Source organism: Lates calcarifer, unplaced genomic scaffold, assembly GCF_001640805.2.
Source record: "Lates calcarifer isolate ASB-BC8 unplaced genomic scaffold, TLL_Latcal_v3 _unitig_1674_quiver_1423, whole genome shotgun sequence".
Lineage (NCBI taxonomy): Eukaryota > Metazoa > Chordata > Actinopteri > Centropomidae > Lates > Lates calcarifer.
Genome location: NW_026115680.1, coordinates 1 through 12,668, shown reverse-complemented (window position 1 = coordinate 12,668; position 12,668 = coordinate 1). Strand labels below are relative to the sequence as shown.

General features: G+C 40.6%; 2 protein-coding genes across 7 annotated transcripts; both read right to left on the bottom strand.

Moving 5' to 3' along the window:
• Nucleotides 1-23: 23 nt before the first annotated feature.
• LOC108890074 (group XIIB secretory phospholipase A2-like protein) lies at nt 24-2,610 on the bottom strand. Of its 2 annotated transcripts, none has more exons than XM_018686862.2 (4): nt 1,219-2,610; nt 632-720; nt 331-496; nt 24-181 (listed from the first exon to the last, which is right to left on the bottom strand). In XM_018686862.2, the coding sequence occupies exons 1-4, from the start codon at nt 1,841-1,843 to the stop codon at nt 63-65; spliced, it is 999 nt and encodes a 332-aa protein (XP_018542378.1). In that variant the 5' UTR covers nt 1,844-2,610; the 3' UTR covers nt 24-62. The 2 variants fall into 2 exon arrangements, with proteins under 2 accessions (XP_018542378.1, XP_018542380.1); XM_018686864.2 differs by having other exon boundaries at nt 644-720; nt 1,219-2,605.
• A 304-nt stretch (nt 2,611-2,914) lies between these two features.
• LOC108890073 (uncharacterized protein C6orf118) lies at nt 2,915-7,266 on the bottom strand. 5 transcript variants are annotated; one of them, XM_018686857.2, is made up of 11 exons: nt 7,191-7,266; nt 6,810-6,862; nt 6,105-6,736; nt 5,772-5,894; nt 5,204-5,263; nt 4,762-4,886; nt 4,558-4,619; nt 4,087-4,271; nt 3,791-3,844; nt 3,611-3,672; nt 2,915-3,513 (listed from the first exon to the last, which is right to left on the bottom strand). In XM_018686857.2, exons 3-11 carry the CDS (start codon nt 6,732-6,734, stop codon nt 3,465-3,467), a joined length of 1,350 nt encoding a protein of 449 aa, XP_018542373.1. In that variant the 5' UTR covers nt 6,735-6,736; nt 6,810-6,862; nt 7,191-7,266; the 3' UTR covers nt 2,915-3,464. The 5 variants fall into 5 exon arrangements, with proteins under 5 accessions (XP_018542373.1, XP_018542372.1, XP_018542375.1 ...); XM_018686856.2 differs by having other exon boundaries at nt 6,815-6,862; XM_018686859.2 differs by lacking the exon at nt 7,191-7,266 and having other exon boundaries at nt 6,810-7,159.
• Between the last annotated feature and the right edge of the window lie 5,402 nt (nt 7,267-12,668).

Genomic DNA, 12,668 nt, shown 5'->3' with positions numbered 1-12,668 from the left:
TGTGGAAATACCCACGACTCTGATTTGTCAAAGTGTCCAGGAGTTGTCCATAGTGTTCTGTGTCACAGTTCATCCCTCTCCTCTCCCTTGCAGACACACGCTGCCCTCTGGCTGTTCATGTAAGGCCTACAACCCAGAGTCCACACTGTGTTGAAGAGAGCGTCTGCCATTGACTCGCAGGCTAAGAGCAAAAGACAGATAAAGACAGAGAGGAGGGAGTCAGGTTTTTTTTTGATGATTTCTAAGCATGTGAGATGTTCCTGCAGCTCCTGTATATTTTATCACAGTGCACGGCCAATAAAAGGGTAGTTGTAACTGCAAATATCTCACCTTGTACCTCTGACACAAAGCCCAGGCTTTTCTTGAGGTCAGTGCAGATGCCATGCAGACACATGCGAAACTTGGAGTCGCAGTCGTACTTGCTCGAGCCACAAGTGTCATAACACACGTCAAGCTGGTTACAGCACTCTGTCATGGCAGGGATCCCCAGGTCAAGCTGTCAAAAGAAAGAACTGAATTGTGTCAGTGCAGTTTACTAATACAGAAGCTGACATTATGTTTGTAGTTAGCTCCACTATATAGGCTTGGTGCTGTAGTTCTGGGCTGTTGGTGCTATGATAAGGCCACCTACAGCGGTATTCACCTGGAATCCCACCAGAGAGGAGCTGCAGCCATTGGGCTCTGGGAGTTTGTAGCCGTGACGAGGCTGAGGAGCTTCTCCTGAGGAAAAAAAAGAAGTTCAGTTAAATTCTTGAACTAATGTAAAGACACATAAAGTAATGTCATCATGTACTCCAAGTCAAGGATTTATAGCTCTTAGGTGTGTGTGTCATTTCACAGATAAGATGTAACTTCTGTTTGAGAACATCTGTATTGATTGTGTAACTGTAAGTACAGTACATCTATCTCATGGACTGATCAGTATCAGTAGCCTTAGGGCCATGTACTGTACATTATCTTGAGTCAAGACGTAAGTTGCTGATAAACCAGCAGCAGAAGAACTGATTGAATTTGAGAGTTAAAATGCGCTAAGAAAAGAAACAAACAGTAACAGTGAATACTGGATGTGAACAACATAATAATGGCTGCTTTTGGCTGCTTTGAAAACACCCTGACCATCCAGCTATCTCTGTGTCCCCTGAATCATCCCCAACTCCAGGACACTAAAGATTTGTTGGTCTTGGTAACTTAACAATTTAAGAAATTGAATTTACTTACCATATCTGCAGCGGTACTGACACACACCATTGTGACCCCCCACCAGCTCCACCAGGGAGTCAAAGTATCCATGCACAGTCTGGAAGCTATTTCTAATCGAGTTAAGGCTCCAACTGTTATCATCTTCATTAGCCAAGGGTCTGTCCAGGGTCTGGTTTGTTTTGACTGGTCTGATCTCATTCCCCTCCTCATCAGAAGAAGGTTGTTCCTGGGTGACAGCCTCTTCAGCTTGAGCTTCCATAGCAGGGGGGTCTCCGACAGGCCTATCATCATCGGTCCTTGGCTCTTCAGCTGTAGCACCATCTGCTACAGGGACATCCGCTTCAGGTTTGTCAGCTGCTGGGTTATCCATTGCAAGTATTTTAGCTAGTAGTTTGTCACCGAAAAGGTTATTTGCTACAGGTGCCTCAGTTGCAGGTGAATCACCTACTTGGGCATCTGTGGCAGCTACACCTTCTTTAGCTGAATCTACAGAGGCAGCTGCAGTAATATCATCAGTTACAGCAGCTAATTTCACAGCAAGGACTTCCTCTTCCTCCTTTGCTTCAGCCTGGTAGTGGCCTAAAGTGGCACACATGCCCATGGACACGCAGAGGAGGAGCAGGACCACAGTTCGAAGCAGCATGGTGATGGACTGGTGACAATCCAAGAAGAGGAAGCTCTCCACAAGACCAGGTGTTGTCAACAGGGTGAGAGGGACTTAGAGAGTGAGGGACAAAAACATACTCTGCTCCTACTGGCTCTGTCAGCCAGAGAGAGCAGACTTTGACCTCTGATTAAGCTCTAGCAGACAGCAAGGCACTCTCTCATGTTGGGGGCAAAGGTCACCCCATATCAATCCAAAGAAATCTTTAATTCCTCCCAATTTTCTCATTCTCTGTGATTCGTGAATACATTAAATGGGTAATTGGACTTTTATGACTCAAGAGTCACATGGAACTTGAGCCTAAAGGAAAACCATCTTCGTATTCACTTTAACACTCAGCACATCGAATGCTGCCATTTTCAGCATGTGACCTTTATCAAGACATCACAAACTTCAAACGATCTTCACTGTGTTTTGATAAAGGTCAGACACTGGCAGTTACACACTGAATATGTGCAGAGACAAACGCAGCATTATCTTATTCATTTGGCATGAAGTTGTGGGGTGGATTTTTCAAAGTAACTTGCTTTAGTGCAGGATTCGCTGTGTACTACACAGAGCTATTTTCTCCCATGTATCTGCTGCCCTCTTGTGTTTGAAGAGTAATGTGCACCCACTGCTTTTTAGTGGTCTTTTTCCATCAACGTATGTTTTACCAGTTGAGATTTATGTTATGGGGTGTCAGTTTTTTTTCTTCCTGTGTCCTATTCAGTTTGTACAAATGAATAAATCAGATTGCTGTGAGAATATGCAGGCCTTATGCTCTTTTTTCAACTGATGAAAGGTGAAAGTTTTTCATATTGACAAATACTACTTGGACTGCTCTGAGCTACAGTAACTAACAGTAAATTCATTTCTGTTCTTTAACTGCAGGGTGACATCCTCTAATATAAAACACCACATGCATATGTGATCACTGTGCTTGAAGCACACTCATAATTCATGGCTTAAGAATGTTGATGGTTATGTGGCAAAAATAAATGTAAATGTTCGCTGCTAACAGCTGAACAAACTAATTGCAAGTACTCACAGTTGTATTCAAGTGCAATTAAGAAATATTTGTACTGGTTGTACTGTTTGTAATATTTTTCATGTTAAGAACACGTTATACTTCCACCTTACCATATTTCAGAAGCAAACATTTTACTCCACTACTTTAATTTGACATCTACAGTACTAATAATTTAATATTATATAATATGTAAATGAGGGTTTTACATGCAAAACATGTCACTATCTTTTAAAATAGAACACATTATTATAAATTAAAGTATCCAACAGTATATACAGTAAGAGGCTAATATTAGCTTCACATCAAAATACTGCAAAAATATTATATCAGTAACAACTGTATGAATGTGGGTTCTGTGTTTTTGCTTGATCTACACTGTTATTTCTGATAAAGAGATTTTCTGTATGTATTAAACTTAAGGGCCACGACTAGGACATGGTAATCCCAAAAGTTAAGTTGTTGCTATTTGTCAAAGATGTGACTCCTTAAATACCTTCATTTTTATTGCAAATTGTACTTTACCTATTGCATACTGTCTAATGTTGAAACATCTCAATAGAGTATTTGCTGGTTTACTTGCCGATGAAGCTATTCACTCTCTTTCTGCAGGTCGCTTTCTATTTCATCCCACAATGTCCTAGTGGTAAAAACAGAGGAGAGCAGAAGTAAGAAAGAGTAACTTGGTTCCAGTAAACTACAGCAAAGTCCTTTGGTAAGTGCAACATAACATTTACCGTCTTATGGTCTTGCTTGCTTTCTCTCTGTTCAGCACCATGTTGATTTTGTTTTCCAGATTCTTGAAAAATAAAGAGTAAAAAACATGTTCCACTGTCACATAGCAGGACATGCATTCAAAATCTGTAATACTTTAACAAAACTAATGATATGGCAGGAAAAAGGTCAAACTCCCTTGCCTTGTTGGAGGTCTTCAGACGGTCATTTGAGGCTATCAGTCTCATTGTCTCTGTCTGAGAGCAAACAGAAAAAATAGTTGAATAAAAACAGCAGCCATATGCATTTTTAGCAATCACAGATCCTGCTTTAACTTTTTTCTGAAAGAAAGCAAAGGCAAAAATGCTCAGTGTGATGTCAAAGGTCAAATGTCAAGCTGCACTATTCAGAAACTTGTGTAGAATAGGAGAGTCAAAGTATTCATCCATAGAAATGTGGCAAAAAATATGGGAGGATAGGCACTTTTATCTCCCTGCACCTTTATTTCTTTGATGCGTCTCTCAGTGGCAGTGGTTGTAACAGTGGACACCATCCTCTCCTTAATCTCCTCCTCCAGCTGTTGGATCTCCTGCCACAGGTTCAACACCTGAAGCTTCTTAAATTGGATACTGTTGGTGGTGCCCCTGGTAGTCCCACTGTCTTGCAGCCCTGACAGAGATACATCTGTCCAAACACAGAGGAGCCAAGCATGAACGCACTGTAGTGACTAATGATGTATCTGTACTTGTACATACACACCCCTGCAGGCATTATAAAATCACAGCTGACTCACTGATACTACAAAACTCTCTTTATGCCTGTTGGCATGACAAAGTGATTATTTGTTCAGTCTGTCCACAGACGGAACAAATGTGCCGTTGCCCCGCAGGGTAACATACAGTACAGCAGATGCTTACTGTAGATGTGGTTTACCAATGATTAGATATACCAGTGTAGTCTTGAGACTTACTCTTCACGTCAAAGTCTTCTGGGGCTGTGATAACTGGAACATTCTGTAAGTCATTTCTGACCCTAAGATTAAAAAAGAACAAACATGCTTAAACTGATAAGACTGATATATATATATATATATATATATATATATATATATATATATATTTGGTAGAGATTTGGTAGAGAGAGAGAGAGAGAGAGAGAGAGATCCTTTCAGTACCGTTTATTCTCCTTTAGAGCTCTTCTGGCCTCCTCCTCCAGTCTGCTAACCTCTTTTTCAGCATCTTCCAACTCCATTTCTCTTACTTTGCTGTTGTCAAGACCTTCAAGTGAAGTATTCAACGACTGAAGCAAAACAACAACATACGTCTTTTATTGTTTGCCACAAACCGAAAAGATGCTAAATTCTTGTTCAGTGACCATTGCAAAACTATTTCAGGCTACATCCTCTATGTTGAAAGTTTTAATGTTTGACTGTGAAAGCACCTGTTTGATAATCCACAGTAAACACTGAGCCATAATGTTATGCTTGCTGTCAGTCAGCTGACAAACACAGAAGGGAATCAATATCTTTGACAGGAAATAAGGTCATGAAGTCAGGTCTCCATCTTCACATTATTATTTTAGTCTGTATTGAATACATTATGCAGAGTGTACTTTACCAAGTCATGCACTGGTGACAGGGAAGCCATCATGTGGTTGACATACAAATCATAATCTGTCTGCAAGAAAAAAGCAAAACAAACATTATTTCACTCTTTGAAGATTAATTCAAAACTTTTGTGGAAATAATCATATTTGTTGATTGCTGTAATGTTTTAGCCACTGATAAATGAAGTGTATATGTTTGTGTTCTCATAAGGATAAACTAAAGTACTCATTCCTGTAGTTTTAAGATAACAAGAATAACAAGAGTCAAATAATTACAAGATTTTGTCTGAATGATAATGTCAACTTCACCTTTTACTAACTGAAACAAATTAATGTCAAGCAGTGATCGGTTTCATTTACTTTCAGTTTTGTTTATGAGCAAAATGCACAAACTAAATTTTAATGAGCAGTAATAGAACTGTTGCCCTCTGATGACCTGCTCCCTGATGTGTGATGACCAGGGTCCAGTGGTTGCTCTACTTCCGCTTGCTACACCAGGGACTCACTCTCTCTTGGCTCTAATACGTCTGACGGCACATGCTAAAAATGTGCTAGTGGGTACAGAGGAAATGGAAAAACCTTAATTTCCCTCAGGATGCGTCCAAATACTGGCGAGCTTTCACATACATCATCAAAGACGTCACTGAACACCGCAAGGCGGTCTCTGCTGGGCCAGCTCTGCACTGACAGCTTCTTCAGCTCCTGGATATGACAGGAACACACACACACACACAACGTTGGCAAGTTAAGATGTGCATAAGAGTCTGTATGCGTTATTTATTCATGCACCTCCTGCAAGAGTGTTGAGAGGGCACAATTACCATACAGTTAAAAATGAACATATTATAAAGCCTGAAGAACCAAAAAAGGTGCAATTACATGTGATGCCATGGTTTGAGTGACCAGGCTCACCTTTTGTAGTTTCCTCTCATGCATTTCAGCAACATTTATTCCAGCCCAGGGGTCCTGCTTGGCTATGAATTGCCTGCCAAACCATTGTTTTGTCTTTAGCTGGTCTTCATTATTCAGTCCTTCATGGTCAGAATGGCTTGAGCAAAATTGCTGTTTTCCCTCCGGATCAGATGAAGAGTTAGGCTTTTTCTGGGAAAATGCTCTCGGCTGGAATGGCAAAGAGTTTGAGGAACAATCAACTATTTTAGGTAGACTTATATCCTCTCTTCTGTCTGCATGTGATAAGCCACCAGTAGCCCGGTCTTGTCCTGACTCAGAGACTTCAGACCCAGTGCTGACGGTGAACTCTGGGGGAGACTCTTTCATTTCTTTCTTCTTTACATAGGTCAGTGCCTTTGTTCGTCTCTGCTGGAGTGCCAGAGGGTTTGGGGTTTCTTCTTGGCTCCGAGACATCTTCCAGAAAGACTGATTTGTCTGCGTGTGAGGCTGACTCTGGTTCAGACTGCGGGGCCCCAGATGGCCTGAGGACAAGGTGAGGATATCAGCCTTCTGACCAGCTTCAGCAGCCTGCAGCAGTCTGTGGATGTCGCTCCCAAAGCACCTAGGCTTTGGCTTACAGCTGCTGGACATAGCTATGAAAGCATGAAGCAAATTATTATGAAGTTTGTTGAAAGACACACACATGATAGAGTCTAATATACTTACCTCACCTCAAATATAAGACGTTTCCCATGTTATGTAGCAGGCCTGAGAAGTATCTGTTAATTAAGAGATGACAATTGAAAATCTCATTTACCGACAGGCCTATACGGCTTTTCTCGATAGCGGTTAAATGACGTAGAAACAGATAAATGACGACGAACTCGGCGATGTTTTGGGGCGCAATAACAATCTTCTGTGCTGAAAAGACACAAATTAATGAAAAGAAACCGAAGGAAAGTAAATTAAAACAATTATTTAGCTTCCAGACAGCGCTTAAACAAATCACAGAGGACTTCGAAGTGTTGCCAATAAATATTTTGCCAATTAGCAGCTGAAGCACGTGAAGAAAGCAGACACACAGAAACCCCTAAATAATGTCCTCACCTGTTTGCTAATTGCACTTTTGAGCGGAATCACGACAGACAGCAAACTTTTTTCCTTCCTGCCCACAATTCGGTTGCCATGGAGATCGAAACGCGTAATGCTCGTGTTGCGTTCAGTGTCTTGTTAATAATAGTACCCATGAGCTTTAAGGTGCTGGATCTCATTTGCACCTCAAGAGGTAAATAAGTGCCGTTGACGTCATGTTACATTTGGCGCATCGTGCGGGACAGGTTTCCGTTTATGTTTATAGAAAGCCACGCATTATAATTTTTAGGAACTGGTTCTCTAAACTCCCAGCTGAAAAAAACTTTTTATGGTTCAGTTATTTGAAACAGGTAGAATCCAACAATCAGAGACGGTTGAGTTCATACTGAAATCCAGAGTTTTCAAGTAGGTGTAGTGTCTGATAAACTGATAAACTCTGGGTTTCATTTCCCTGTTTTCCGCTTTTTTTCCCTCTCAAATTAAAAGCCAAATGCCAGCTCATCTCAGCATATCCCTTCCACATCTCTGTTCCACTGTATTTTGCTGCCCTATATTTAGTATTGCACATTCAGGGACTGGTGTCTCATAGAAAATGATGTGATCTGACCAAAGAAAAAAAGGAGCTGAACTCAACTACTGTGAGACTAAAACATAATGAATCACTCACTGTTCTTCATCTTAGTCATCCATGCTATTAATGCCATTATTAGTGCCACATTTTATTTCTACTGAATCAGTCTGCAAGTCAGCACACTCATCATCTTTACTGCTGATGGTCCCGATACCATCTGAGTTCATCTGATCGGGGTCACTCGCTTTCTCTTGGGGAGTCCTCTGACAGTCTGAATACAAAGTTTAAGCTTATTCAGAATTGTCATATTATACAATGAACATATCTAGTTTTTTGTCAGTTTACTTAGAACGACTGTTTTGAACTCAGTCAGGAGCCAGAAACAATACAACTTGACATGGTTGAAAAATGGTTTCTAATACTGCAAATGACAGGACTGGAGCTCTGTAAATTCTTTAACATGGAAAACAGCAGACTCTAACAAATTCCCCCTATTTCCCCCATGTTTTCTTATTTTGTGATACTCGAATGTTTCCTGCAGGCTACCACAAATCCTTGCACACAGTAACCCAATTAGTAGATAAATCATGTAAACATTGGTTGTCGGGGAAATCTGGTTACTGCAAAGCTCCTGTAAATGCTTTAATCAAACTATTATCTTAATCAGGTTATTCACAATAATTGGGTCATTCAGTGCAAGTAAACACACAGTCGTGAGAGTGGCCTACACTGCCAAAGAGAGGGAAGGGGAGATGGAGAGTGAAACTTGGCCTCAGGGCCGGAATGGCCAGAATAGTAAAGCACGCAGATGGCAAAGCCCAGCATGAAGGAGGAGACATTGTAACATGTTATGCTTCAGTGAAACAAGTACAGCTATGCCATGGAGTCTGCATTTTCTTTGTCATTCTTGTTTTTCTCTGTTGACATTTGATATACTACTGTTAAAAATGTTAGGGCTTGGCTTTTAACTGGACCTAAATCCAGACACAGACTCAGGGTGGAAAGTTTAAGATGGATTTATTGCACAGAGGAATGAAGAAGGAATGAGAGGGGTGTTGGAAACAGCAGGGGACAGGCAGGTGAAGATGAAGGGGAATGGTGGAATCTGGTGATGGCGGCAGGAGGGTGAAGGTTACAGGCTGAGCTGAGCATTAGCAGCAAAAGAAGAGCAACAGGGCTGGCACATAACTCGTAAGAACAGAAGACAACAGTTAGCAAAAGCATGAATGCAATGTTGAGAGCATAGCTACCACTGACTGAGCTGTAACAACCTGGCAATGAGTGGAAGGTAAGCTGGGGTGGTTTTAGCAGGAGTTGATGAGTTGATTGGAAGCAGGTGTGAAACTGAACCACTAATCAGGTGAGCAAGCCAGAAATGTGCCTTAAATAACTGCTGTTTTGAAATTGTCTATTCATGAGCACTATAAAAAATGCACAACTGGTATTAAAAAAACACACACTAGGGAACCCTGAGCAATGAAATAAAGAACCATGATGCAGTGAGTCATCCTTCATTTTTACTCCTTCCAAATGTGCTTAAATTTTGAAAAACCCAAAGGATGCCTTTCAACCTCAGTGCCAGTCGGCAGCTGTTTAACGCTGTAGTAGTGGGCAGCCATCTTGAGGAAATGAGTAGTTCTCATTGTTGGTCTGAGACATAACAACTAATTAGACAATGAGACAATAACACTTCTATATATAAACTGCTATGCAGTCTTTAGGTGTGTGTCATGAACATGTCTTCCATTATCTTTTCAATCGACAGCGCTGAATATTCCAACCCTAAGAATTCAGACATATAGTTCACTGTATTTGCTGTGATCACAGGACAGAACAGAGAATAGGAATGGCTCAAATTCTGGGAGAATTATCATATGTCAGAATTAAATAGAATCAAATAGATAAATAACTATAATAATTTTGAGATAAGTAAGAAAGGTGACATATATGACTAGAAAACAAACTGATATGGCCATGTATGTGCCATACATGACTTGTACTTGTGCTGATAATGCAGGTTAAAAACTGGGCTAAAGTCATGTTACAAACTCAACACAAAATTAAGGGAAGATGTTCTCACCATTTCCAGTAATGCTGGAATTCTGTCAACAATTCTGTCAACATGTTTTATATATATGTGTATATAAATAAAACATGTTGACAAATTTTGAGTCACCCAACACTGTCACTGACTCTGCAGCTCTATCAATAGAATAAAATGAATTAATAGTGAAATTAATGCAAATAAACAGGCAACTCAAACATAAAATAAAGAATGATCTCGCACACCAATGTATTTTTCAGGTATTTAATAAAAGTCATTTGGGCTACTGCTCTTACATTTACAGTTGAGACATTCCTCAATTATTCTGGGTAACAGTAACATGTCTAGACCGTTTTGTTTATCTTGATGTTTACTTTGTACAAAACAAAAAGGCCAACATTATTTTTCTTTGTATAAAAAATATAAGTTAATTTAAATTTAACTCTAATTAAGAAAATAACAATAGTAATAAGAGCAATAATAATAATCATCATCAATAATAATGATAAAAGATCATAAGCTAAACATAGTGCAGACAATGGGATATAACTGGTGCTGAAAAGTAGGAGGGACAGTGCAGTGTTATGGACCATGTTCTCAGGTGGGGTTGGAGTGGGAAAAGAGACAGTCAAGAGCTTTCTCTCCCTCTCTCTCTCTCATACACACATACACCGATACACACACACTCTCTCACATGCATACAGTCTACACACCCACTCAGAAAGCGCATGACTGCCATTCAGTTTAGCACCATCAGAGCAAACATCTCAGTCTGTACAAACTAATTCCTAGATTGTACACAGTATACACCTATTACTGTATATATTCAAAACTATATATAAACTTCAGTTTAGGTGCATGCTAATTGTTGCTCTTGGTTGAAGCTTACTGGAAGCAATTCTGAAAAGTAAGACAGAGCACATCATGGAAACTGATGGTGCACTATAACCCACATGCCACCACCGAGGATCTGCTATCAACTAAACATTCATCAAAATGTACATTCACACCATTTGGGGGTGGGGGGTCGCACAGTACCAGTCGTAAAACAAATTATTGGAGAGGGAATTTCAGTCTTGGAGGGACAATGTCCACTGGAATGACAGTTTCAGACAAAACAATTTGTCTTTTGGAAGATCTGGGAAACTTATTTGAAAGAGTCCAAATGTACCCCCTTGCATGACGTTGGGAGACTTAGCGTAAGGGAGGATGATTTCTTTCCTTCGGCAGGTTGTGGATGTGAGGGGAACTTCTGTCACACACACCTGCAAAAAATCAGCCAACATTCTTGAGTTGCAAGTCCCAGAGATAGACACATGATGCACTTTTAGCTTAACAGGTTTCATAATATAATATGGGAAAATATGAAGCTGACAGTTGCTGAGACTTCAGTTGAGCTGCTGTGCCCTGCATCAACAGCAAAAATGACAAAGCGTTCAGTGTCATTAATGTTTCATACTACAGCTTTGAACCTGCAAGGACACCCATTTATGTCAAAGAGAGAAAACATCTGAAACTTATTCCACCCTTCACTCTAAATTTAATTTACATCTTTAACATTCATCACGCCTTAACCATGTGATATAGATCAGGGTGCTGTCTGGGCATTACAGAAGGTAGTCAACCTGTAAAAAGTTTGTTGTGTCTCTGCAAAACAAACTAATCTTTATAATTCACTGGGACACTTAACCACCTTGTGCAGTATCCCCATTTTAACTATGTTTTATTCATGGTAGTAGAAGTGATTACTGATTAATAAGAGGAACCAGATTGTTGTCTAAAATAATTAATGTTGTGATAGTGGCGTGAAAAAATGTTATGAGAGTGGAAATTCAATAGTATGCAGTCTTGGCTTACTATAAATCATTGAAACTGATGCTATTTGTGCATCCTGCTCTTTTTTTGTCTTGCTCCTACAAACATTATGACTGCTGGCCTGGGGTCAGAATGCTGTTAATCAGAAGAAAGTTGGTGTACTATGCAGCAGGTTCCTAAATGCCAGGGCTAGCCAGGGGGAGTGCTGCGGGGTCCACTTCAGGGAGAAACATTGTGACTCTCTTGTGACTGTGTTCACAAGTGTCGACATTATCTAACTCCTCTCTCGTCACAGTTCATCCACGTTTTGTAGAATATGCTGCAGGGGGATTTCTGCAATCTCCACGAAGAATAGGCTGTATCTCTTTATTCAAGTACTGCAAAGGATTTTTGCTCAAAAAGTAATAAAAAAACATTCTGACATCCACCTCCCTCAGTGAGGCGGCATTACACCATACATCTGCTCTACCACATTCCTTCTGTCTCTGGGAAACACCTTGCTGAAGTAGTGCGCATATGATAAACCTACCACAGAAGGCAAACAGTACCATTTCAAAAAGCCTGAACCGACAACAAGATTTCACATATCCTAGCCTGTGAAAGGTTCAGAGTAAGGCCTCTGCAAATACAAGACCATAGAGAATCAGCTCAAATGAAAGAAAAAAACAAAACATAAAACAGCCAAAATAAAACAACGTTGGACGTAGGTGATGGGTTGAAGTCCCTCCCCCATCAGCTGTCTGTCAGTCTCTGGGATCGGTGAAACCGCCAGTGTTGACACCTCCGTCACCCAATGAGGTAACTGTGTGTTTTCAAAGTCAAGTCGCCTTTAGCTGATCTGTCTCCTGCTAATACAGGTTGTGTGGGTTCTTCCTCCTACAAAGTTCCAGGTCCGTGGCAGGATTCAGGCTGTATTCCTTTGGTGGGCCAGTAACCCCTTTGGTAGTCAGTTGTCCACCTTGACAGGGCCTGAATCACAAGGTCGGCTGGGTACAATGTCCTCCACCTCCCCCGTGCTATCTTCTCCCACTGGCCAGGTTCTCCCTGCGAACACAAAACACCT

What these genes read in the sequence shown, in the direction of transcription:
- LOC108890074 (XM_018686862.2), bottom strand. Translation starts at nt 1,843, where the DNA reads ATGCTGCTTCGAACTGTGGTCCTGCTCCTCCTCTGCGTGTCCATGGGC. An exon ending in TCAGTACCGCTGCAGATATG is followed by an intron (nt 721 to 1,218) that starts GTAAGTAAATTC and finishes TTTTTTCCTCAG; the next exon opens with GAGAAGCTCCTCAGCCTCGT. An exon ending in CTTTGTGTCAGAGGTACAAG is followed by an intron (nt 182 to 330) that starts GTGAGATATTTG and finishes TTTTGCTCTTAG; the next exon opens with CCTGCGAGTCAATGGCAGAC.
- LOC108890073 (XM_018686857.2), bottom strand. Translation starts at nt 6,734, where the DNA reads ATGTCCAGCAGCTGTAAGCCAAAGCCTAGGTGCTTTGGGAGCGACATC. An exon ending in ATGAGAGGAAACTACAAAAG is followed by an intron (nt 5,895 to 6,104) that starts GTGAGCCTGGTC and finishes TGTCATATCCAG; the next exon opens with GAGCTGAAGAAGCTGTCAGT. An exon ending in GCTCTAAAGGAGAATAAACG is followed by an intron (nt 4,620 to 4,761) that starts GTACTGAAAGGA and finishes TTTTAATCTTAG; the next exon opens with GGTCAGAAATGACTTACAGA.